Here is a 27,486-nt window from a genome sequence, read left to right as displayed (position 1 = left end):
TGGTAGATAGAGAGTCAATATATAATTCAAGTCTTAAAATAGGAAAGGTCAAATTCACATTTCAGGTGGAGAAACATGAAAAAACAGAGTGACTGGTGAGAACTTGCCCAAGGTCAGAGAGGAACTGACAGATTAGAAGCACACTCGAGTTCTTAACTCCAAGGAGACCTGTTCTCTTCTGGACAGTAATGATGTGTATATGGTTCCTTCCGTATAGTTTAGAAAAAGTCAGATCATTTCATTTCTGTGTTAAATAGAAGTTGCCCTTTTAAGAGCCAAATTCTGTTCTATCTTCTTACAACTATAAAATTCCTTCCAACATAATACACAAAAGAGAATTTAGGTTTAAAAAATTTGAAAACAGTAATTTAGTTTTAATTAAACTTGTTAAGAATTTAGCATTAATTTCCTCTTATTCATTCAGAATGCAAGGAAAATGTATTCTATTCCTGTTTCCTTTTTAAAGAAAGCTACCAGGCAATATGAGGCCTTATAAAAACATTCCAGTAAATATTTTTTAAAAGCATTATCTATAATCAAATACAAATTTCCCAGACTTCTTCAGAGTCTGAAGAAAAGAAGTGGGCTTTTTAAAGGAAATGCTTTCGGATTGCAAAGATCTAATGATAAATCAGGCACTCCCTTCAACAGATCAAGATACGTTAAATGAAAGAATGCTGATAATGAAGACTGGCTACTTTACCCACTTCAGATAACTTATAATACAGTTAAGTGCCACAAAATAACAAGACACTGTGAAATGCTCTTCAGATCTTCCCAATTCGTGAGTGCTAGGTGAAACAGTGGCATACATAGTGGCATATATTCTTTATCTTTTTATTGCAAGTTTGCTAAATAAGCGAAACCATCATTTCAGGTTTAACCCATACAGTCTAGACGGCAAATCTATGTACTTCCGATGAAATGTCTAAGCTCTTAACCTAAGTTATCACATCTTGATTTTGATTTAGGAATCAAGCGTTATATTTATGGAAGTATGCAGTCAGGTCTCTTCAGCTCCTGATCTTACCTGCTGAATCTTCCAAGTCAATCAGTTTGGGCATTAAGCTTTCAGGGAGTTTTTCCGGCAAGTCATAGCCATTCTTCCTCGCAACTACCAGATGAAAAGCAGCACAAAACTCATCCAGTGTCAAGGCTCCATCTTTATCAAAGTCTGACAGTTCCCTAGAATAAAAACTCATTATTAATATAATCATATTCTGCTTTGGCTCCTTTTAGGTTTCAAAAAGAAGCAAGAGAAATTCTTTCCCAGAAAATAGCAATTAACAATTTAAAAAATTCCATAGATGGAAGAACATGTAATAAAACAAGTATGTGCATGCTAAGTTGCTTCAGTCATGTCCAACTCTGCGACCCCATGGACTGTAGCCTGCCAGGCTTCTCTGCCCATGGGATTCTCCAGGCAAGAATACTGGATTGTGTTACTATGTCCTTCTCCAAAGGATCTTCCCAACCCAGGGACTGAACCCGGGTCTCTTACGTCTCCTCCATTGGCAGGCAGGTTTTTTACCACTAGCACCACCTGGGAAGCCCAAAACAAATATGAAAGTGAAAGTGAAGTTGCTCAGTCTTGTCTGACTCTTTGCGACCCCATGGACTGTAGCCTATCAGGCTCCTCAGTCCATGGAATTTTCCAGGCAACAGTACTGGAGTGGGTTGCCATTTCCTTCTCCAGGGGATCTTCCCGACCCAGGGATTGAACCCGGGTCTCCCACATTGCAGGCAGACACTTTACCGTCTGAGCCATCAAAACAAACACAGCAAACTGTTAATTGTGGGCAGTGGGCATACGGGTGTTCAAGGCACAAGTTTTTTACACTTTTCTGTATACTTTAAAATCTCATATAATAAAACACTGAAAAGACAGTTACAATAAATAAAGTCACCAAAAAATGACCTTTAACCCACATGCATTTCTAGTAAAAGGATTTAGTTAAACCCTGGGTTACTTAATAAGTCACTGAAATTTTTAAAAACTATTTTTATTGTTATCAAATTTCTATATGCATGCATTTTAAAGCATCCAACAGAATTACAAGTCCTGATACATTGAAACAGCAGCCCCACCTTGGTGTCCATTTCCTGGTTGCAGAAGCAATCATTTTCTAATTTATTACCTTAAGTTACATAAATGTTAACAGCATGCATATATTGCCAGTTCTTGATTTTTCAGTTTTAGGCATTATCTACCTTCTTCCTACCATAGTATCCTATGCTTCTAAAGATGCTACTAACAAAGTAATTTAGAGTATAAATAAATACATTGATATAAAGTAGAAATAACATGTATTTATCTGATAATTGCTTTTAAAAAGTAATTTGTGAATGCAATTTGTGTTCTGATGGCTAATTTCAACTACATACCAGCTATCCTGAGTCTCAGTTTAAATTTAAATCAGAGCTAAGCATGTTCTTGAGATCATGCCTTGGTATAGGACTTATTAACCCTGTTAAAAACCAAATGGGATAAACATAACCATGTATGAGCAAACAAGCTTTTATGTCACACATTATTCTTTCAACAAGAAACAGCTGATACAGCTTAAAAACCTTTAGCACACTTTAAAGAACTACTGCAGAGTAATCACTTAGTTCCTTTCTAAAGAGAGAGAGAGAAGCTGGATATTATAAGGCAATACTGAGTTCTTTGAGAACATTCTTGAAAAGGTTACTCTAATCATTTATTTTTAAGTTCAAAAATCTACCTGCTGTAAACTCCTTTGAAACAACCCACATTACCCAACTAATGATACACCATACTTACCAAATATGAGAAAGTTCAAGAATAGGAAGTTTTGATTTTGTAAAAAACTCTTTAGCTGCAGATCCTGAAATATTAAAACAGTGTTGTTTAGTATTATTCTGGACTTACAGCTCCAAGAATAAAATGCGAGGTAAGAATCTTAAGACTTCTGTCACTGAGAAAAAGGTAACCTTAACATGTGTACATATCATATTTTTGGTTTCCAGTGACTATAAACTTTTTAGACAATTTGAGAATTAATTTATCCTTTATCATCACTGACCAATAAAACCATGTCTTTGAGATTATGAAACTGAGACCATCCTATCCCATTTATAAGAACTTCTGTTTTTAACAACTCACCTGGAATAAATCCGTTTAGATCAGGCTGAATGGTTTTAAACTGATTTACATAATACTGTCTTTGGTCATCTGTTATTTTCCAAGGATCGTCATAACTACTGGATTGCCTACGAATTTCATTGGCAGTTGTAGCTGAGGCTACAGTTCGTACTGTTGTCTGGTCCTGTAATGAAACATTTTTTCCTCAGTACAGTATCTATCTATACAACTATATGGACCAAGATTGTTAAGTTACTTATCTTTGAAAGTAAAACTTACTTTTTGTGTATGTTTAAAAATATGTCTTAACAAACTCATCTGCAAACCACATATTTGTTATATAGGTTATTAAACATTTTTGCACAAAGATTACATAAATGTGCAGAATGACAGCAATATGTAAGCAACAGAAAGTTATGTAAAAGGTGCTAAGAAAGCCAAGCAAACAACATTCCTAGATGCAAAAACCTTTCAAAACTTCACTATGGAATTAGCAAGAAAAATCAGCCAAAACTTTCAATAAAACATTCCAATGAAAAGACTTGAAGAAAAGGCACAAAGCTCTTTTTTTTTTTAATAAAAGAGTGAACTTGTATTTATAAAATGTGCAACAGCAAAATATAAAAACAATGACAGCAGCAATACTCTTAATGAAGCAAATAAAAATGCAATACCAATAAAATGTCACACCTGGACAGAAGCAGGATGCATGGTTAAAAGAGTACTGGTTGGTGGAGTATCTGCAAAACTGACCCAATTTTCTTGAGGTGGAGGTGGAGAATGTCCTGACCACACTGCATCACCAGCAGAAGAACCTAAAAACAGAATGGGTAAACATGCTGACTCACTTTTGGAAGAAAAAATAAAGTTACCAGGTTTTTAATGATAACAAATCACCACACACATGAACAAGTTTTCTTTTAAAAAGCTAACTCTGAGGAAATAATAACAATTTCCAAAATGCAATCTTATCTGTCAATTTAAAATTATACCTCATTTGGCATAATAACCAGTTTATTGCTATAATAAGCAATACAGCAGCAGAATCATTTTTATAACAAAGTATATTTCCTTTCACTAATATAATATATATACTTGGGAATATATCTTCAATATAATATATCTCATACATTTTACCCTTCAGAGAGAATCTGATACCTATAAACTTTTGTCTAAGCATCACAGATATAAGTAAATGCAATTACCACTCAATTTACTTAGAAACTTTCACAGTTGGCTTTTGCTTCTATTTAAGGCACTTAATTGGAGAAAGCAATGGCACCCCACTCCAGTACTCTTGCCTGGAAAATTCCATGGACGGAGGAGCCTGGAAGGCTGCAGTCCATGGGGTCGTGAAGAGTCGGGACACGACTGAGCAACTTCCCTTTCACTTTTCACTTTCATGCACTGGAGAAGGAAATGGCAACCCACTCCAATGTTCTTGCCTGGAGAATCCCAGGGACGGGGGGGCCTGGGGGGCTTCCATCTATGGGGTCGCACAGAGTCAGACACAACTGAAGCGACTTAGCAGCAGCAGCAGCAAGGCACTTAATGAGTCTGAGTAAACTCCAGGAGTCGGTGGTGGACAGGGAGGCCTGGCGTGCTGCAGTCCATGGGGTTGCAAAGAGTCGGACACGACTGAGCGACTGAACTAAACTGAACTTATAAATTAAAAGCTGACTTAGAGGCAACTCTTAAAGGAACACTATCAAGTTTCCTTCAATTTACAACCCTTAATAAATGTTACTTTAAAAAAATTCCTAAGTACCTGATTGTGCTTCACCAAAGGGAGACCAGAATGGTCCAGGTCCGGCAAGAGGCCTCTCACTATTTCCTCCACTGGGATGACGGTTGTGCTTCCTCCATGTGTGTGGAGAAGTTGGTGGAGACTGCTGTGGCGAAACTACTGGGGACACAGGTTCCTAGAAAGAACATCATTATGTGAAAATGTAAATTGTAAGGTAACACTTTCATTACTCAGGCAGTCAATGAATGTCTTAGTGTAAGCATCCCCACAGTCTATCAATCGATAGCATGAACATGTACGTGACTACCTGCGGGTCTGCAGATGCACGCGGCTGGACAGGATCATGGCTTGTGGATCCTTTTTTCACTTGTCCCCTGCCAGGCGGTGGGGGGATTACACCAGAGTAAGACCCTTGATTTTCAGAATCGGAAGAATATGAGGTTGCATGACGAGATTCCTGTTCATTCTTTGAAGCAACAAATCTTGGCAGAGGAAGGTCCTTTACTATTAACCACAAAAATAATTATTACTTCAAAATAAAATAGGATATACACATTAAAAACTGAATTAAGAGATGAATTTGCTATTAGAAAGAATGTTTGCAAAAACTAAGACAGAAACTACAGACACAAAATGTTTATCGCCACAAAATTCAGATCATCTCCCTTAGATTGTTTAGGGAAACTCTAATGTAGAAGGTAGTAGTAACATCAAACTGTCACTCTAAGGGGTTAAGTTGTATGAAATGTTCATTGCATGTCAGGCTTTTTTTTGCACTTTATATTTATCTCATAACCATAAAAACTTTACAAAACCCCCATTTTACAGATAAAGAAAATGAGACTCTAATATGCCCAGGTCACTGACAGTAACTGACAGTTAGGATCTGCACCCAGGTCAGTCTGACCCTGAAGCCTAGACTGTTTCTACTCACACTGGTTCCCTAAAGGAAGATGTTAGAGCTCTAAACAAAACAAGAATATGTCAGTAAGTTTGAAACTAGATTAATCTAGACACTTTCATTGCAGAAATTCCTGAAAACATCTTACTGTCCACCTACCAAGGACACAGAACAAGGTGTTAGTTATACTTTAGTTCCGCTTACGACACTCCTACATGCAAATATTCTACATTCACTTTTAAAGAGAGAAAAGGATAAAAGACTGAGAATGTCTCTGTACATTTTTAGACTAGAATAATACAGCAGCAGCAGCATCTTCAGAAGAAAGTGTACTTCCCTGCACCATGATTACCTGCATTTCTCTTCAGAATCTCCACATTAAGGAGGGAAAATAGTAATGTTTATGCAGCATTTATGTAAAGAAAATAAAAATTACCTAAAAAGAATGTAAACTCTCAATTTTAGAACAATGAAACGAGAGCTCCACACTGAAAACTTCTGGATGACTAATAAACAGAGGTGGTACTTAAAACTATTTTATAAAAATTCTAACATTACAGAAAACCTCAAGTTTTCTCTTCCCACCCCATTCCCTATGAAAACCAAAGAATTCTGCATTTAAGAATGAAGAAGAAATTCTTAAGGATTTAATTCTTAAGAAATTAAGAATTTTCAACTACTTAGACATCAACGAGCCTTCAAATATTAGAAAACCAAATTATCCTAGGTGACACTTGTAGGGTGGGCAGATGTTTGTATTTGGGTTTTAGTCTGCCAATATTTTAATACTATCTTTACCAATCAAAATTTTGGTTAACTAATACTTTCTAAATTTCAAATGGAACTTTCATAGCTTTTCCAAACAGGAAAAGACTAAGTATAACGTTTTATACTTAGTAGCAAATATAAGGAAGGCATATATGAAGATAGTCACTACAACTCATCAGCTACCTTGATTAAATTATTCATCTAAATTCTAAGCAATTTTTAGTAAATTAAAGTTGCCATTTAAGTTTTTATATTACCATAAAATATGTGTGAAGTACATAAATGCCATAAAGAGTTAAGGTAGACATATTTTTCTAATAGTAACAAGTGAAAAATGCATGGCAAGAATAAAATCACGATACTTTAACTCAAGGTCACAAATGCCACTGAAACATCAGAAAGCCTCCACAGTTCTACTGACTTTATTTCATTTTTGATTAGAAGTTCATTTTCATTTCAGTTACTAATATATTCCATAGTTACCTGTATTTATACTTTCCACTCTTAAAGGGAAGCCAGACTGGGCAACAGCTACAAGTTTCAAAGCAATATAGAACTGACTTCTTCCAAAATAACCAAGTCTTGTTGCACCACAAAGCTCCATAATCTATAAAAGAAAACAGTGTTAATATCAAGAATTATGACAATAATTCTCCACATAAGCAACTATCCAACCTCTGTTTGTAACTTTTCCAAAATACATAGCTGACATATGGTGTATTACTCTCAACTGACAACCAACTCTTCAAGTTTCAGTTTTAAATGTTTGAAAATAAAAAGGCACTGACCTTACAATAGGTTATCATTCTCCTACTTAGTAAAATTCATGTGATAAACAATCATATTTTATTAGAATAACTTTTTTCTTAAGAATCGTATCTTTTAGAAACAAATGTATCATCTGTGCATACAGTGTAAACACTGTGCATACAATAGGTCCAAAAGTTTCTGCAACCAATAGATTATTACCCAGCCATTTAAGGTACGCCATAAAGTGACTTACTAAGTGGGAAAGGGCATGATCCATAATTCTGACCACGTAAGCACAAACTTTAAACAACCAGATATATAAAGATTCTATCAGCAAGTTTGCTAGGTAAGATTGCGAGTATGGGTTAATTCTCTTTATTTCCAGATTATATTTAATGTGGTTATGCTACTTTTCTTTAAAACAACAATTTTTGTTTGCCTTTTTTTAAAAAAAGCATGAAGCCTTTTAAGGATTGTTCTAGTCATTCAATAAGTATTCCTCGACTGGCTACTCCAAGCATCAAACTGCGCTCAGTCACTCAGTCGTGTGGGACCCTTTGGACTGTAGCCCACCGGGCTCCTCTGTCCATGGGATTTTTCAGGCAACAATGCTGGAGTGGGCTGCCATTTCCTTCTCCAGGGGAATCTTCCCACCCAGGGATCAAACCCATGTTTCCTGCACTGGAAGGCAGAGTCTTTACTGCTGAGCCACTGGGGAAAAGAGACTTTTAGGTTACAAAATTAAATTATAATCCCAAAAGGTGTATTAATATCTACTATACAGACATCACAAAGTAACCTTAAAACAAGCACTAAGTAACCATGTCTCAGCTTCTCAAAAATCCAAATTCTTGTACAAAGAGAGCATATTTAGTCTATTTTCTTTTTCCCCACATGTTCAAAGGAAGATTAAGGTACCTGAGATGTTGTGTTACTAAGTCAAAAGTAAAGTATTTAGTAGAATTGCAAAAGTACCACCTATCAATGGTTCAGCAATATATCACAATAACAATAACCATTTGTTTACTTGCACAAGGAAAGACGACAGTCGTTTTTGGTATGAATGAGCATCATGGGAGGAAGTTCCTGTTCCTGCCACCAAGGGGCATCCCTTCTGTGTAAGTTTAAAAGAGCAAGGAGGATAGAGAGGCAGGTTTACATGAGGAGAACCAAGGGGAAAAGGTGGGCGAGAGCTAAGAATGGAGGAGCACATGGGGCATGAAGGCACTGCGTGATGGTTACTGCGCCCACCTGGAGCCCCCTCTGGGATCATTATACATCTGAGATACTTCTACTTATAACCCCAAGCACCTAAAATACACCAGGTAAGAGCTAGACAAAGGGAAGACCTAAAAGGAGATCACATGTACTTTGTTCATCCCTATTACATCTGTTTCAGGTGCCTGTGGGATTTTCAGTGGGAGATACCCCGGGAATAGAACAAAGAGCTGGAGTTCAGAAGGGAGTACATTGAGAGATGCTGTGTACCTAGGAAGCAGACAGGAGGCCATGACTGAAGTTGGGGGACCAGTAAACGAGACTGCCAGCAAGCCCAGAGTGACAAAAGGAAACCGAGCTTATCAAAGAGGAAGTGGGAAAAAACACCAGAAGAAAGTGGGAAACCAAAGGTGGGACAAGGCTTTGGAAGGCGTGAGCAAGCTTTAAAGGAAACAATCACTGCACATACAGATTTACATACAAGGTATTATGAGAAGCAACCTAAACTCACAAGAACAGATAAAATTAATTATGGAATAGCCATATGAGAAAAATATGTAGCCTTTAAAATTCACTTATAGGATTAATGTTATGAAAGCAAAAAGCAGTATACACATAAGCATAACCCAATTCTCTTATAACATATACATATAAATGGTAGTGAATATGCCATCATTTATTTTCGGGTGCTGAGATTAAGGGATATTTCTATATTTATTTACATGAGGCTGTATTTACTCCAAAAATATATAATATCATTTAATAAGAAAACTGATAAATAATTTCTAAAAAGGAGAAGCAGTAGAACTCCCAAAAAGGAGAGGAAATATACTCGATGTTTTGCAATTGTGTTTTGTTACTTGAGCAGTTATAGGGATGAGGTAGGATAAAATTCAGTTGTGGGTTAAGGAATAAACAGGAGGAATTTAAGTAGAAAGACAAGTACAAAACAGGTTAAAATATTTGGCTTTAAAGAAAGTAAATTTAGAAGGGTACTTCTGCTTCTCTTAAGTCTCAGAGCTAGTTCAGCAGAAAAGGCACTAGAAATCAGGTCTTTTGATTCCAAACCCAAAGTTCTTCCCAAGATAGAAGGGTGGAAGTGGGAAGTGGGATGGGGTAGAAGAGCAAGGAGAAATACTATCCTTCTACTGTAGCAGACATAACAAAATTTTAAAAGTCTGTATGCCAAGCTGCCGCCTCAGGAAAGATGTTTTGAAAAGAGTAGATAAAAAATGTCAGAGGCAACAAATGCAATTATTCCTCTACAGCTCCTCCCAGTTGCATCCCTTTAGAGACTCGTTCTGTGGCCCAAGTCAGGCGTGTGTGTCACTGTGTGAGCACTGGAGAGGAAGAAACAAGTTATGACACATAAATTTGCAAAAATAATACCTGACAAAACAGTTTAAGGAAGTCTATCAAGATTAAATTACCAAGAAGTCTAAATTACTAGCACAATCTGTGAATGAGGCAAAATCTGTCTCTAAAGAAATATTTGGAATAAATTCCTAGAAGGAGACCTGCTGGACCAAACTATCAGTATATTTTAAAATGTTTTACCTATCGCCAATTGCCTTTCCAAAAGGTCACTGAAACTTATTCTCTCACTGTCAGTGTATGAACGTTTCTCATCTCTAGTCACTTCATCTTTTTCTCCAGCAACTGGAAAGGCCACTCACACACTTACATGTATTTATTTTTGACCCCCTGTGTTACACAGTTCTACATAACTATTCCTGGATCTGTAACATTCTTTGTCATCTCTACTTTATTTTTTTAAAACAATTTTAAATTGGGATATAGCTGCTTAACCTTCTTTTAAAATTACTCTAGCTTTATAATATTTAAATACCTGGAGTAAGGTTAGCCCAGCCTTCACTTTTTGTTCTTGTTTAGAATTTTCTTTGCTATTCTCATGTTACTTAATCTTTCAAATAATTTTAAAATACTTATCAAAATAAATTGAGATTTTAACTGGGACAGCAATTTTCATGTACAGTCTGGTTTATAACTTTAACAAGACCACTTCACTGTTTTATCATTAAGGGCAATGTTGGCTAATACTGTGCAATACCTTTGTTAAGAAACTATTTAGCTAGTTCTACTATTCTAATAGTTTTGTTTGGGGCTTTATATTTTAAAAAACCACAGACAGATGTTACTTTTATTATGTGCATTTTGGGGCAGAAAATGAGAAGATAGTTAATTTATCTCTTTGGCCTTATTAATATTAATAGTTCTATTAATAGAGTTCCTAACATCAAACCACCCTTTGATCCCTAAAATGAATTCCATTTAATTATGGTGCATTACATTTTCAAATAATATTTATATAAAATTTAAATCACAATCTTAAGATGACTAAGTGTTAAAAAAATGTTATATCTGAAAAGTATGGAATTGATATGAGTCGGCTTTGTAAGCACAACTAGCAAGCTTTACTTTTTTCCTGCTCTAAAATACTTTGAATAGATTAGGAATTACATAATCCTTAAAGATTTAGAAGACAATTCACCAATGACACAGGGTGGGCATCTGATACACAACTCATTTTCTTCCATGTTATTGGGAATAAACTAGGTTTTCTATCTCTAAAATATTTGATAATTTCCAAAAAAACCATTTATCATCTCCAAATTTAGAAATTTATTAATAGTTCAGCATTATTCAAAGGAGTCTCACTCTTTTAATTGCCTCTTTATGGTAATTTTCCCTTATTCTAAATCATGTATATTTGTGCAGAAGCTCACACAGCTATCTGATCATGAAAACTACTTAAAGTCCCTAGGATACAGAGTCCCATACCCATTCCATTAGATTCTAACTCATTTAGGAAACCCAGGGCCAATGAGTGACTGCTGGTCTACTACTGACAGCTACTGAAAACAATTAACCTTTATTCTATTAACATTACAAAATTTATATGCTCATGATAAGATATACTTAGGATACAGAATTAAAAGTTCTTATAATTCTCATCAAAAGTAACAATTTTTTTTATGTTCTTCCAATTTTCTCTACACATATACAAACATATGAGCACACATACTTCACATACACTTTTCACACATGTAGGATCATACTATATATGATTTTTTCCTCATACTACTATTCAAAGATCTTTTTTTTTTCATTTATTTTTATTAGTTGGAGGCTAATTACTTCACAACATTTCAGTGGGTTTTGTCATACATTGACATGAATCAGCCATGGATCAAAGAACTTTTTATATCAGCACATATAGCTCTCTTTCATTTTTTTTTTTTAACACAGCATTCCATCGCATGACTATTCCTACTGCAAATTAACCAGCCCCTTACTGATGAACATTCACATTTTTCCAGCTTTATATTACAAATAATGTCATAAACATTCATGCGTATGTATGTATCTATCTTTGTACACTTGTACAATTGTAGAACAAATCTGCAGAAACAGAATATGCTTTAAAATGTAACATAGTCAAGTACTGTAACTCTGAATAACTGTAACATCTTACTGAAGGGCACAGAATCCTGGCTGCCTGGTTTTTCTTTTTTCTAGGAAAAGATAAAGTAGATTGTAGTTTGCTTTAATACCTACAGAGATTACTGTTGCTAGGCAATCATTCTATATCATTCATACAGTATTTGAGGAAGTTATATAATTTTAATGTGCCTCAGTTTCCTCATATGTAAACTGGGGAAAAGACTATACTGTCTCATATGGCACTTACAACAAGGTCTGGTCCACAAATATCATTATTATTACTTTTTACTTATGCTCCTGATCATAATGTACTTAATTTAGTCAGGGATGTCAAAGACTAAATCATTCTTGAAAATCACATTTTCCTGAGACTGAAAGCTAACGCCTATAAGCACCAAACTGGGTTTTATTATAATTTTTGAAGAATAGTCTTTAAATTCTAAAATATAGGGTGCCCTCATGCCTTTGCAAGTATTTTGAACTTGTGGCTTAAGACAATACACCAAACACAGGAATGTATCTCCTTTCCTTTCAGGTACCTTTTTAAAATCATAGCAAGGGAATTCAGAAAAATAAACCAGAGGAAAAGGGGAACAAAGAACTGGAAATTTAGGTAAATTTTAGCAATCAGAAAGCAGACGGGGCTTCCCTGGTGGCTCAGTGGTAAAGAATCCGCCTGCCAGTGCAGGGGACACAAGTGCAGTCTCTGGTCCAGAAAGATCCCGTGCCACAGAGTACCTAAGCCCACGTGCCACAACCATTGAACCTACGCTCCGGAGCCCGGGAAATGCAACTGCTGGGCTCACGGGCTGCAGCTTCTGAAGCCCACACTCCAGACCCGAGCTCCACAACGAGAGACGCCACTGCCATGAGAAGCCCGCACACCAGAGCAGCCCCGCTGGCCGCAACTAGAGAAGAGCCCGCCCGCGCAGCAACGAAGACCCAGCACAGCCAAAAGTAAATAAATAAACTTAAGAAAAGCAGGTGCCACACCTAGTATGGCATACATTCTTCTTCTACCCATACCTAGGGTAGAAGTCAGTGCCAAGAATATCCATAGAGAAGAATCATTTTGGCCTGCAAAACGCAGGCATTCATCCAGAAATGCTAGATATGACTGAGAGTGAGCCTGGGACAGAGATGAAGTTCCCCATCCCTACAGTCACTCACAGAGTATCAGCAACTAGACTTTACCCTCCAAGTAAAAAAGAAATGAAAAACTAACAAAAGCAAATGTCCAGGAAGTACTAGGACTGCTGACCCAGACAGGAGTTGCTGCCCTAGAGAAAAGTTTCTGTTTCCAGCATTTAACAACCCAGTTAAAAAGAACATCTGACCCACTCCTCCTAAAGTGAGGCAGCCTTCTGAGGTGTTATGCCCCATTATACAGTGCTCAGTTTTTCTACTGCCTCTAACATCAACAACCAACTGAAGAAAGCTACAAAATGGAAGAGAATTGCCAAAGTTACAAATGGCAGGAAAAAAACTCTGAAAGACATAATTCAAGGAAGAAAGATCACGTAAAAACATTCTAGAGTATATCTTCTGGGAGATTTACGATAATACTGCCTCACCCACAAAACAAGAACAGGATAGCAATGATACTATGAAAAAGGAAAAATCAGAGAATAAGAGCTATGGAAATATAGCCGGTCCCTTGGTATCTACAGGGGACTGGTTCTAGGACCTGTCAGGACCTGCCTTGGATGCTCCAAGGATGCTTGAAGTCCTATAGCTGGTCCTCTGCATCCCTGATGATGCAGAACCCACAGGTACCAAGAGCCAACTGTATACTCTTTAGAAAAAAATCTGCACATTACTAGACTTGCACAGTTCAAACCCATGTTGTTCAACGGTCAGCTGTAAACAAAGTTCAGCAAAAATACAAGAAGATTTACAAAAATCTCTTTTTCTCCAGAAGCAAGAAAGGGAAAGGTGAATTAGAAAATATGAGAGAAAAGAAACAAAGAAGATTAATCTAGATGGGCCAGATTTTTATTAAAATGATATCTACAAACAATGCAGAGGAAGGAGGAGTGATAATCAAAGAACAAGAGATTTACCCCAAAGCTAAAGGACAGAGGTTTTCAGACTGCAAGAGTCTACTGAGTCCTCAACATATGAGTTCATGAATTCCTATACACATGATTATTGTGTAACTTCAGAACAGCAAAGATAAAACAAAGGTCCTAAGAGCAGCCAGAACAGGCATAGGGCAGGGAGGTAAGAAAGACTGCTTCAGAAAAAATATTAACTGGGCTAGCATCAGACTTCTCACTGGTAATACTGAAAACCAGAAAGCAATAGAGCAACATTCTCAAAGTTCTAAGAAAAAGTATTTTCAAACTAGAATTCTGTATCCAGTATCAAGATGATAACAAAAAGAGATACTTTCATAGATGAAGGAATTTTAATAAGTTTATCTCCTACGAACCCTTCTTGGGAAAATGATGTTATTTAGCAAAATCTGGAGACAGGGAATACGGAAAAAAAAGTAGATACACACCAAGAAAACAGAAATAACGTTGCAATGGAGAACGGCTATGCACCTGGCCTAAGCAGTAACCAGTTCAGACAGAGTAAACTGACAGAATGCTCTAGCAGAACATTTCAGAAAAAATAAAGGAATGGATATGAAAGCAACAGTGCAAGAAAAAAAAGAAAGGCAGTGGAGAAAGTAAAATAATGTAATCAGAGTACAAAGCCTAGAACTGAAGTAAAAATATTTATATCATATTGTAAAGACCTTTGTACATTGAATTTTTATATTCTAAAGTCAATCTAAAGCCAAAACATTAAATGATTAAGAATCACAGTTCTAGAACAACGTGCCAATGTTCTCAATATTAAGTAGGTAAAAGTAGAGCTAACAAGTTGAGAGAGGGAGGGATAAGAGGTGAAGGGAAAAGACATCAGCTTCTGGTTTCTAGTCTACCTGAACAAACCAAAAAAGTCAAGAACTCCTTTTGGATATGCAGGAGAACAGAGATCATACAGAAAACTGCTGCTACCCAAACTGGAGACCAAAAGGAAGCAAATAGAGAATCACAACTTAGTAGAAGAGAAACCCATCAACATCAACTTCTCTAAAACCAGTGCCGAGGAAGGGAAGACTGAACTGTCACTGATGAACTGCTGCAGGCTCAGGGTGCACAGGCTGAGAGAAAACTACAGGGGGACCTGGTCACACAGGGGCTTTACCTCCAAGAGAAACCTCTGCAGGGTCTCACAGTGAATGTGGGGGGAAACTTGGTGCTTCTAGCAGGGGGAGGGGAAAAGGAACCATCCTGAAATCCACCAAAGCACTCTGCTCTTAACAAGGCCTGTCCTCAGGAGAAACTAGTTAACCAGAGCCCAACCTGCCCGGTATTTATCAGCGCCTACCTGACCTGGGAGAAGGGAAATGCCATTCTACCCATCCTGACCCACCTAAGAAGGGTAGAGGGAATATGGGTGGGGCTGAAAAGCAATTATGAAGTTCACAGGTTCACCGAGAGACTGAGACAGCATCGTAAGACTACAGAACGCTTTGCTTCCTCCCACACCTCACCGCCACATTACTAAAGAAGTATTTATGGCAGCCCATTAACTCAACACTTCATGTCGCGCTATTCAGAAAAAGAAGAAAAAAAAATCACACTTTGAAGAACAAAGCAAGCATTAGAATCAGACTCAGCTACAGCAGAGATGTTGGAATTATCAGGCCAGGAACGTAAAACTGTGGTTAATTTGTGAAGCATTCTAATGGATAAAGTAGACACCATGCAAGGACAGATAGGCAATATAAGCAAGGAGATGGAAATCCTAAGGGGAAAAAAAGCTAGATATCTAAAACACTATGGGAGAAATAAAGATTGTCTCTGAGGGGATTATTAGCAGAGTGGACATGGCTGAGGAAATAATCATCGATTCGAGCTGAAGGATATCGCAACAGGACCTCTAAAACTGCAAGACAAACAAGAAAAAACAGAATATTCAAAAATTGTGGGACAACAAAAGATATGACATACGTGTAATAAGGAGAATAAAGAGAAATAAAACAAGAAATATTTGAAATAATAATGACTAAAAGTTTCCCCCAAATTAATGCCAGAAATGGAACCACTGAACCAGGAAGCTAAGAGAACAGAAGGCAAGATATATGCCAAAAAAATGTACACCTAGACCCTCTACAAAAATTAACTCAAAATGGATCACAGATCTAAATGTAAAGCACAAAATCCTAACACTCACAGAAGATAGCATATGTATGTATTCAGGACCCTTAAGAAAAGCAGAGTTTTCTCCTTTCACCTAATAGGATAACACTACTACAGTTTTTGTTTTGTTCTGTTCTTTTTAATGATTTGTGACTTTTGCCTTTTTGCCAAGCTATCGTTTCTGCTCTATCTTCCCAGTAGTCTTTCCAGTTGCTGCCTTTCTACTTTGTATGCCATGGTTTAGAAATGGAACCAACCTCTTCATACTGTAGAAAACAAGACTAAACAGTTCTTTAATAGTAACTCGAAGGGCTCTCCAACGAGCAAAAGGAACACAAACAACATTTTTTACTTCTGATATATGAAGTACGGAGGTGGTGGTGGGGCTAACATTATTGAGCACAAACAATGCTAAGCATAGTGCTAAATACTCAAGGTGTTCCCATCTAATTCTGAAAGTAATGGAGCAGGATTAGTATTATTACCATTTTACAGAGGAAGAAAAAGAATCAGACTGGCTAACTAACTAAGGCCAGCCAACTCAAAAGTGCGGGGAGGAGCTATAATTCAAAGTCATGCTTTTAATCTTCTACCAAGACTTGCTGTCCACTGTGCTTTTCCTGGAATAATGTTGGCTACCTCAGAGCAAGTGCCCTCAATAAGTCCTAAAAGTCCAGAATGCCTAGTACACAGTGACAATGAAAGAGTAGTTTAAATGCATTAGGAAGGCTTTTTAATCCTATGCTCGTAACACTGGGTATGAGTGTTAGGGAATGCTAACAACAAAGATATATGGAAGTTATTTGAGAATTTCAGCTTGAACACATGAGCTGAATTATAAATAGAAAAATGCAAAAAAATGGAATGAGAAATATATTGAAACTATACATAATACTGAGAATCAATACATAATCACTGAGAATACTGTCAAAATTCTCTCCAAAATGAAATCTTATGAATGTTTAATATCATAAAATACAATAGAAAGAAGATCCTCCCTTTAAAGTCATCATCAAGTTAAAATTAAGAAGGTGATTCTACTGCTTTCATTTTTATAAACATTCTTTACTTTAAATTGGGATGGGTCAGCAGACAAGCTGTTTTTGTTGGCTTAAAAGCCCAGACAGTTTGGTCTACCTATACGCACAGCACCTGCTACCAAGTCAGTCTAGCTTTTATTGTTCCATCAACTTGTTAGACTTGTCTCCACACCTCTCTGTGACTCATTAGCTTTACTGACATGGGAACACTTGCAATGCAGACTCGGGTTTACTACAAATTAGTGGAAAATAGAGAACAATTATACTGAGTACTTATTATCAGGAAGACTGTTTACTTGCTGTCCCACTTAATACTCAGAGCAATCCTCTAATGTTGGCTACCATTATCTCCAGTTCACAGGAAAGGAAACTGAGGCAAGTAAGTGGCAGTCAGGATTCAAATCCAGATTAGTCTGAGTCCAAAGGCTTTCCATTCCCAGGTGCCTCTGAGGCATAGTTAAACAGAACTCTTAACAATGGCATGTTTATGGGGCAGTAGTTCCAAATGTATTCCAAAGAATACCAGTCAAGTTAAAGGCTCTGCAGCTGAATAAATTGATGTATTACAGTCTCCTTGGAGACTTCACAATGCATTTTTAGCCCATAAGAGGCACTAAAAAAATCCTACAGCCTAGGAACAAGCTTCTTTTTGGATTAGGACCAATTAAAATGTTTCCGAACTAGTGGTCCATAGTCAGATACTCTGTATTAACACACTTTGGGAATCAATGCTATAAGACCCCACCCAGAGCAGTGATTTTCAAACTCTCCTGGTATAAGGATCCCTTATACATGCTTTAAAAAGTTATCGAGGACTTGCTCAAAGCTTTTGTTTTTGTGGGCCATATTTACCATGTTAGAACTTAAATTGGAAAATTAAAAAATACATACCTATGAATTTATGTAAACACAAGAATAAAATTCATACCTATGAATTTATGTAAACACAAGAATAATTTATGTAAACACAAGAATAACACAAGAATAATAATTTTCCATCATGTGTAACTTAAAATTTTATGAAAATAACTTTTTCCCCAAATTAAAAAAAAAAAATGAGAAGAGTACATTGTTTTATAAATATATATACAAATTTCCTTAATGTCGAGCTTGCAACATTAATGTCATTTCTGTATTTGATTTACTGCAATATTTGCTTTGTTGAAAGCAATAAAGACACTCCCAACTTCACATAGATATGTGTTGGAAAACAGAGGACAATTTACATAGTCTTTTCAGATAAACCTGATATTTTTTGATACTACACCAAAACTCTACAAGTGGTAGTTGCTTAAAGGTTAGCTGCAATTCAGAATCCAAAGCCATATTAATAAAGTTTTCTGCATACTCTTACATTAAAATCCGCTGGTGTATCTGGTCTATTGCATCCCATATTGCCCCATATGTAAACTATTGGTTCACTGAGTCACGCAGATCTTCCAAATGTTGACATATTTACAAAATATTAAAAAATGATGCTCCATTAAAAAAAAAAAAGTCAGGATAGCTCACAACTCAAACGGTAAAATAAGTACTTCTCCTCAAGAAAATCATCACTTTTCAGTATGCAGCAAATGTGGTTATGCATACTTTCCACTGCATCACATAAGATACTAAAAAGATACATACTAAAGGATGAAGATTTTTTTTAATTAATTTTTTCTATATACAGAACATTTTAAAGTGAAACTGGTTTTTTGCCTGTATGTCAGTAAAGAATACAATAGTATTACAGTTGCTAAGTCATGCCCGACTGTGACCCCATGAATTGCAGCATGCCAGGCTTCCCTGTCCTTCACCACCTCCTGGAGTTTGCTCAAACTCATGTCCACTGAGTCAGTGATGCCATCCAATCATCTCATCCTCTGTTGCCCCATTCTCCTCTTGCCGTCAATCTTTCCCAACATCAGGGTCTTTTCCAATGAGTTAGTTTTATCGACAATTTCTGCATTATGAATGAAAACATCAGCACAGCAAAAAAAAAAAAAAAAAAGAATGGGGCAGCAGGAAGGAATAACACTATCATTATGAAAATGTATTTTAACCTCACAGACCAGGGCTCTGAAGACCAAACTTTGAGAAACGCTATTAGGGAGCGCACTCTCCATGTGGTAGTGACTGCTTTGATGTAAATGCTACACACTCCCTGCCCTACAGCAGCCACTAAAAACATGTCCACAGGTGCAAGCAAGTATACCACAAATCAGTGAAACTGGCCAAATGCGGAGATGCAATGAGCTGAGACGGAGAAGGCAGTAGCAACCCACTCCAGTACTCTCGCCTGGCAAATCCCATGAATGGAGGAGCCTTTTAGGCTGTAGTCCATGGCGTCGCTAAGAGTCGGACACGACTGAGCGACTTCACTTTCTTTTCACTTTCATGCATTGGAGAAGGAAATGGCAACCCACTCCAGTGTTCTTGCCTGGAGAATCCCAGGGATGGGGGAGCCTGGTGGGCTGCCGTCTATGGGGTCGCATAGAGTCGGACACGACTGAAGCGACTTAGCAGCAGCGGCAGTGAGCTAAGATGAGCAGGTGTGACAGGAGCAGCTACTATTCAGCTCTAGCAAACTGCTGCTATAGAAGAACATTTGTCAAATGATGCGATCTTGAGATTTTTCTAAAGCTGGAAGTCTAGAATATTCCATGATACTGTTCTCACTTTTAAATGCTAATATGGATTCAGATAATTTTTTAAAAATATGCAGATCACCTAAAACACCTAGACCACCTATCTACACATAATGTCTCAGAGAGTATTCTACAGTTACTACTAGAGAAATGGCATAAAATAAACAGCAAAAACTGCAGTAATGTTCCTTCCGATCCTCTAGCAAGCAAGGTGGAAAAAGGTGAGATGGAGTTTCATGAAAAATAATCATATATACAGACATTATTACATATTATAATCCTAATAGAAATACTCTAGAAATACTACAGTGAGATTCCAAAGCCCCTCCAAATTATTCTCAGGTTATTAATGAATACAATGGCTTAATATAATATTTCGTTATCTAGCAAGAGACTCAAACGACTGAGACAAGTGAAGAGTAACCATCCTTCCCTGACCGGTGTCAGGTCCAGTCCTCACACATACCCACAGTACAACACACAAGAATTCTAAAGCACCCTTCCTCCTTTCCTGCAGTAAGTCAAGACTGCTCCTGCTTCAAGGACTTTGCACTTGCTGCATCCTCAGTTTGTTTGCCCCTCAGATCTTTGCTTGGCTACTTCCTGGGTCATTCAGGCCTCAGCTCAAAGTGCAAAATTTCAGGGTTTACCATGAATACCCTACTGTTCACTTATTTATTGCCAACATCTTCCAAACGAGTCAGTCTCCAACAAACAAGGAAGATCCCTTCTATTTCTAGCACTTATAACAACTCCTGATGCACAGTACCAACATGCTTTTTGGCTGGATACATGAATGAATGAAATATTTTTGAATCAATTTTGCTGCAGTGTCTTTCCACTCCTACACAGACTACAGGATTAAAAATCTTAAAGTACAGCTCCAAACAGTGTATATTATATGTAAAGAACAAACTCATTTAAGTCCAGCTCTTAAGACAGTTCCCAACTGTCTTCCCAGTCTTACTTTGGTCAGCCTAGACTGGGCTCACCTATCTTCATACTTTCGCTTTTCTCTCTCACCAGATCGCTCTTTAACCTATGTCTGTCTGTTAAAATTATACCGTTCCTTCACAATCCATAGTAAGAACCTCCGTCCTATAATATTTTCCTAAATATATAGAATTTCCTAAATTATAAATTTTCCTAAATTATAAAATTTCCTAAAATATAAAGAATATTTTATAATCCTTTCTACTCCATAAACAAGAAAACTAGTGGGTTCTTTGTACTAGCATTCCAGCTTCTATTATATCACTTGAGTGACTTGAGTTATTTGTGTAATTAGCTTAACACTCCTGACACCTCCTCCCTCCACTGAACTCCTTGAGGGCAGAGACCATGACTTAGTCACAACTGGAACCCACTGAAAGATACGGCACTGTATTTTGCCAGAGTAGGTAGATAGTACTGAAGGGACCTGCTCTCCCATGGTGCTCACATCCTTTGGACTTATCAAACTCATTCTGTTAGTCTTCATTTGAATTAAATTTTTCTTACTAGGAAAGATCATTTTAACCTTTTCTTTAAAAATTAAACATTTTCTAATAATAAACATGCTTGCTTTTTGTTCAATGTAGTTTGGATTACACATGATCCATGCATGTTTGCATATCATCTTTGCTGCAGTACACTGTGGCAGGTAGAAAGGTTAAGAAAACAAAAGTCAATTGCAAAGAAGATAGAGGCACAAGTCAAAGCCCAATCATTCCAACATGACTTAATATCTTTCAAATACTTCTGTCAACAGAGTATGTTTTGCTTGTTTACAAGAAATGTGGACACATCAATCTCTAGTATTTTCCTTTGTTACAAGAACAATTTAAAAACTTAGCATAGTCCAACAATATGGGAAACCCACGCGTTACTAGACTCATGAAGCCTGTGTGCGTTCCTAAATGACGCGAGCTGTCACTCTGTGACCAATGCAGCCGCCAATTCCCTACTAAACTTAGGTCTAAAGTGAAATGCAATCTTACCAACCCTTTCAAGATACTTAGTTGTCTTACTGGGGCAAGTATCTAATCTCACTTTTACTATATTACTTTCTTATCTAAAACCTTTAACACTTTTTGCTTTACATCTCAAATGATTTTTGATTACAAGCCTACAGTTCAAGATCACACAGCTTCTTGCTATCTCCTGCTATGATTTTATCCTAACACTCAGGTAAATAGACGTTCTCTTCTTTTCTTCCTTTCACTCATACCCTCATTCATAACTTTCATTTCACATTTCAACCACTTTCTTATCTCAATTAAGGATGAGTTCTCCAAGTCTTTTTCCTCAACAGTTATGTCCTTAGAGAAAATTTTAAGAAAACATATATTCATTGCTGACAAATAGCACACATTATTTTACAGACCACTTCAAAAATAAGAAAAAAAAAATAAAATCTGTCAAAGTTCAGCTAAGCAGCAGCATCAAATTTTCCCGAGCCCTTACTACATGGCAGGGACTGAACTACCAGGTAAGCACCAAATAAGTCATAACCCTCTTTCTACAATGCATGCATTTGCAAAAACCATAGTTTTTCAATGTAAGGAAGAACTACCAATGTCTCCTATAATTTGTCAGCAGAAAAAGTTCAAATGTATGTTCTTTTTCCCCTACTAATATTATCACAGCAATTCATCAACGAGCATACTATTACAATATAGATTACTGCTATAGGACTTAGAAGCTTCTTAATATTAGAAGGCAGATTTCATTCTGCCTACTAAAAAAAGAAACCATAAAGAATGTACTGAGTTAAATAATTAACATAAAAGAGGACAGAGACAGACTTTAAAAGTTTATGAAGTTCTTAACTTGAACTTCTGACTAGAATAGGTAATTACAGAGATTCCTCTTAGCAGTATCTAATTCCTAATTCTGTACTATAATTTTATTTGCTTTGGGCAATATCAACTCCCTTTGACAGTCAACCATGATAAAAGCAGTACACACAGATCAATAAGTATTTTACTGCTTGTAATCAGTATCACAGTCATTAGCTGTCTAAACAAATAAAATACTTCTAACAGCCTCGAGTATAAGGACTCTGATATGAAAAATTATATGACTGCTAATAAAGTTTATTGGTAGTTCCTGTCCTCACATTCTATTAATATTTTTGTACTGCCTACTTAACAACAACTTAACTGAAATACAGACTAAAGGTAAGAAAGGACAAAAACATTAAAAAATATGAAAGTGATTTGAAAAACTCCACAAACAATCCAAACCTTAAGCTTAAAATAGTTGTATTTGCCTTTAGAAATATTACTAATGCATGGAGATAATCTGTAAAGTAAATCTGGCCAGTAAACTATACTTAGGGTGACTATATAATTTACAGCCAACCTGAGACATCTGCAGGAGTGAAAGGGAGCACTATTTCTAAGTATGCCTGGACAAGAGGCATAAGTCAGGATTGTTTCAAGCAAACCCAGGCTTATAACTGCCCTTCTGAAACACTGTTAAAGATAAATGATTCCATTTAACCAGTAAGGGGCAAAAGGTGACAGGAAAAGCAACATTTAAAACCTATTCCCTTACAATACACCATATTGAATATTAATCTTAATTAAAGAGTCATTTTTTAGAAACCAGTGACTAGTAGTTGAACCTGTTTTTCTATATGAAGATTTAACTGACTATTCTAGAGCCTCGGCAACACTAGCAAAATTTTTAAAATAATAACATAAGTTAAACATCTAAAAATACTGTGGGCCAGGCATCATTCTTAGCACTTCATAAATTAAGTCACTCAGTCTTCACATCAGAAGCTTTCATCCCTGAAAGACAGAGACTTGAATCCCATTTTATAGACAAGAGAACTAAAGCACAGAGGTAAAGTCACCCTCCAAGGTCAAAGGAGTGGGGGAGCAGAGAATTCCCCACTGCATGAAGTTACCACTATGGCTTCTTCAGTGAGAAGACTGAAGTCCACGACTTTTCATAAGCACACAGAATAGAGCGGAGGTCTAAAGCGTCTGCACTCAGTGAGCAGAGTCAGCATGAACAGGCTAAACACTGCGATGTAACTTTGTGCGCATATTCTCCACCACTGGCCAGGGGTCAGCAAAACACGGGCCTGGGAAATTTCTATATCACTTGTGATAAAGAGAAACCCACATCCCACTCTCAGGATAATGTTCTAACCTGTGCTATGGGCTACTGCAGGTTATTACAGGGTGAAGACGATGACAGTAATGATGATGATTCTGGTAACAGTTAACAGTGACGGTGTGTATACAATGTGTCAAGTACTGTTCCAAGCTCAGTAACCTATTAACTAATATAATCATCCTAACAACGTTATAAGGTAGGGACTTTTCTCAAAAGAGAAAACTGATGTGCTGGTGAGCTTGCTCAAGGACACACAGGAAGTAACAGAACTTGGACTGAAACCATGCACTTCACCACTACGTTATTTGCTAGGGATCACAGTGAATATTTTCCCAGTGGTAAATTCATATAACAAGTTGTACTACACCAGAGTTCTACTATGTTACATTATAAAATAGGAGCTGTTAGTTTTGGTGATTAGGTCACAGAATCAAGTTTTCATAATTGCTTGCTACATGAACATAGATTAAGTTACATAATATATCTTGTTTCCTTGTAAATAAAAGGAAAAGGTCAGATTTTACTTCTAAGATTGCATCAAGTGCAAATATTATTTTTCTGAATGAAAATTTCATGTCAAGTCTGTAACTACAATACAAACTACCCTCTGAAAACGTCGAATTTTCAAAAATCTGTATTTCTGCCAAAGTACCATAGATTATTAGTTATGTGCTCCCCTTTAAAGATGATACATATTTAAATAATGTGTTTTTAAATATGAGTTATTATGATAGCAAAAACCATAAGGAACTAAATTCACTGGGGACTTAAGTAGGAATAATTAATAAGTCACTTGCTAAACTCTGTCCTGTAAATATAGCTCCAACAATATCTGGTATGAAATTCAAGGATCACTATTTCTGTTTTGTAAATGGGTGTTTCATCACATTTTTGTATCAAATATTTGATAATGAAAAACTTTCTGCACTCTAGTTTTTTATTATGTCTGAGGGTTAATTTTCCTCTCTCTAGGAAGAGAACCAATTTAATTACTCAAGAAGAATAGGAACATGACTTGGCTTGCCACATTTGTTTTATAACAGGAACATACTGCACATATTAAGAAACAAACACTACTTGTCCTGAAACCAGGTGTATCTTACAAAATAGATAAAAACTGGAGAATAAAAATAGTATTAAATATAACCAATCAACTATTATGAACCCATACTACACATATACTTTAAAAAATACGTATACATATCAATACCAAATGTCCCATGACATTTTACTCCATTAGAAAATACTATACCACACAGAAGTTCACGATGACTCGGCGTGAGACCCCTCGCAATCCTTTAGGGCTCATCAGTCTTCCTCTGAGTTCCTTTCAATGCCTGCAGTAGTAACGGCGGGGCATGGGTAGTGGCTCAGAGCAGTTCTACAGAAGACCAAGTTCTCCCTTGCTGGTTTACGGTGATCCCAGTACCAAGATGCTTTACACCCAGCAGATGCTCAGTGATATACCAAACATCACAGAACACCTTCCACCCCCAACTCAGGATGTAAGAACAAAAGGGGAAAATGCCTCAGATCTGCCAGAAAGCTACTTTCTTTCTAAAGAAAAAATAATAGTAATAGCTATACAGCACACTCCAAATAACTATATAGCACTACTGTAATGCTATAATATTCTTATTTTACAAATTCATTAGTTCTCAAAACAACCCTATGGGGGGTGCTAAATAATTCTCAATACGCAGATGAAAAAACTAATGCCCAGAGAATCAAAGGCCCAAGGCAGTGAAATACTAGCTCGAAGGTCAGAAATACTAATAATTACACTGCATCTTTAAAATTCTATCAAAGACTTCTAGTTGACCAAATGAGAAAATAAATAATAAACAAATTATCAAAATTGATGATAAAGCTTCTATTTATTCAGTGGTATACTAGTACTTATTTAAGATCATCCTCAAACAATTTTAAAAGTAGGCATTGTTACATTAACTTTATAAATCGAAACAGCAAGACAAAGAGAAAGTCCTCGCCCAAGGTCATTGACTAGAAATCAGCAGGGCCAAGACAGGAGGCCAACTGTGAGAAACTTGAAAGGCTGGTTTTTTCCCTCATATATTTCCCAAACCTCAGGTTCCTACATACCACCTTCACAAGCTTGCCATGTCCACGAGCCACTTGTGCTATTACGTTAATATTTCTTCTTTAAATCAAGACACTTTTTTAAAAACTCAACAGATTTATTTTAGAAGGAACTTGTTATCACTATGTAAATGGAAATTAAGTATCACTTGAGATAAACAGAAATAACAAAACCAGTAACACATTCAATGAAAACAAGACTCATTTAATTTCAGCCAAATAGTACTGTCTGCAACATGTACTTGTAGCTATCTCATGGCCTATCTGTTCTTTATTAAGAGAGTTAACTGTGTTAGAAAGATGTTAAAAACTTACCAGTACTAAACTGAAACATTCTCCTTAATCAGACTTAAAAAACAATTCAAAAAGAATAGCTTCCTCACAACTGTGCCTCACAGTGTTGGGTACATACCTGACACTCAGGAAAACAAACCACAGGCTGCCCCACCGGCCTCCCATAATTCAAGCACGCAGCCATGTCTGCAGTCGTTCCTGAACTCACAACACTAGAGAATGCTCTTACTCGGAAAGGAGGCAGGCTGTTAGAATTTGTAGCACTATAGACAGGCCTTGGCAAAATGTTCTCCTCTTAAGTATGTACAATGTTCAAAGTATACAGTGGGCGCTGGGAGGTACTTAAGGTTCTCACATGCAATCCCTGTTTTCAAGAAATGTCTAACTTAGTTACAAACATAACATACAAATGAAAAAAGATAAGCTATCATATAAGGCTGTACTCTTATCTGTTGAAATGACTGGTGTTTTGAAACAAGCTTTGTTATCTGATAGAGCTGGATCTGAATACCAGCTCATGTCAAGCAGGTAGCCTCCAGAGCCCCAGGTTTCTCATTTATAAAGTGGAAATAATATATATTCTCTTAAGTTTAACTTTAAACACATGTCAAATAGCTCTATGCCTGACCCCCATAATAGGTACTATGTAATCAATACTTGTTTCTGCAAGAATTAGAGACAGATTAGAAATATTTGGGGGGGGGGGGGGGGGAGCCTGATCTGGATCTTAAAGAATGAACAGGTTTTTGGATAACTCAAAACAAGATGGGCATTGTGATTGGGGAGGGTGCCAACAGATCAAAGTAGAGATTCTAGTGGGGGTTAGGTAGTAAATTGGATCAAACTAGACGGTAAGGGTTCTAAGTGCCAGACTAATTTTAATTTTTACTGAGCATTTCTGAAGAATATCATATAACTTTTAAGAAATTCACTCATTTGTTCTTCAGCAATTACAGAAAAAAAAGCTAGTGAAGACTTAGGAGGCTAATACAGCAGCGCAGCAATAATCTGGTTGAAGCTCAGAAAGTAATTAATAAACAGGACAGAAAAGGATGACTGGCTGAAATTTTTCAAAGACCATCTGAAGGACTTTGTAGGCTGAATATAAGAAAAGGAGTCAAAGCTGACTCTACAAAGAGAAAAACACAGTAGGAA

At 36.7% G+C, this 27,486-nt stretch overlaps 1 protein-coding gene across 11 annotated transcripts in view; it reads right to left on the bottom strand.

Moving 5' to 3' along the window:
- Positions 1-27,486, bottom strand: part of REPS1 (RALBP1 associated Eps domain containing 1) — an 87,542-nt gene that overhangs the window by 41,649 nt on the left and 18,407 nt on the right. For 9 of the 11 annotated variants that reach the window (XM_020903530.2, XM_020903535.2, XM_020903532.2 and 6 more), the window contains exons 2-8: positions 7,006-7,129; positions 5,161-5,357; positions 4,875-5,028; positions 3,797-3,921; positions 3,128-3,290; positions 2,786-2,849; positions 1,031-1,185 (exon numbers count right to left, since the gene is read on the bottom strand). In XM_020903530.2, coding sequence (XP_020759189.2) covers positions 1,031-1,185; positions 2,786-2,849; positions 3,128-3,290; positions 3,797-3,921; positions 4,875-5,028; positions 5,161-5,357; positions 7,006-7,129 — 982 coding nt within the window. Of the gene's footprint in view, positions 1-1,030; positions 1,186-2,785; positions 2,850-3,127; positions 3,291-3,796; positions 3,922-4,874; positions 5,029-5,160; positions 5,358-7,005; positions 7,130-17,536; positions 17,621-27,486 lie in introns of those variants that run through there. The other 2 variants (XM_020903538.2, XM_070461522.1) reach the window with 2 other exon arrangements.

Source organism: Odocoileus virginianus, chromosome 34, assembly GCF_023699985.2.
Source record: "Odocoileus virginianus isolate 20LAN1187 ecotype Illinois chromosome 34, Ovbor_1.2, whole genome shotgun sequence".
Taxonomy (NCBI): domain Eukaryota; kingdom Metazoa; phylum Chordata; class Mammalia; order Artiodactyla; family Cervidae; genus Odocoileus; species Odocoileus virginianus.
Note: the sequence above shows the minus strand (reverse complement) of the source record. Positions and strands in the feature narration are given on the sequence as shown.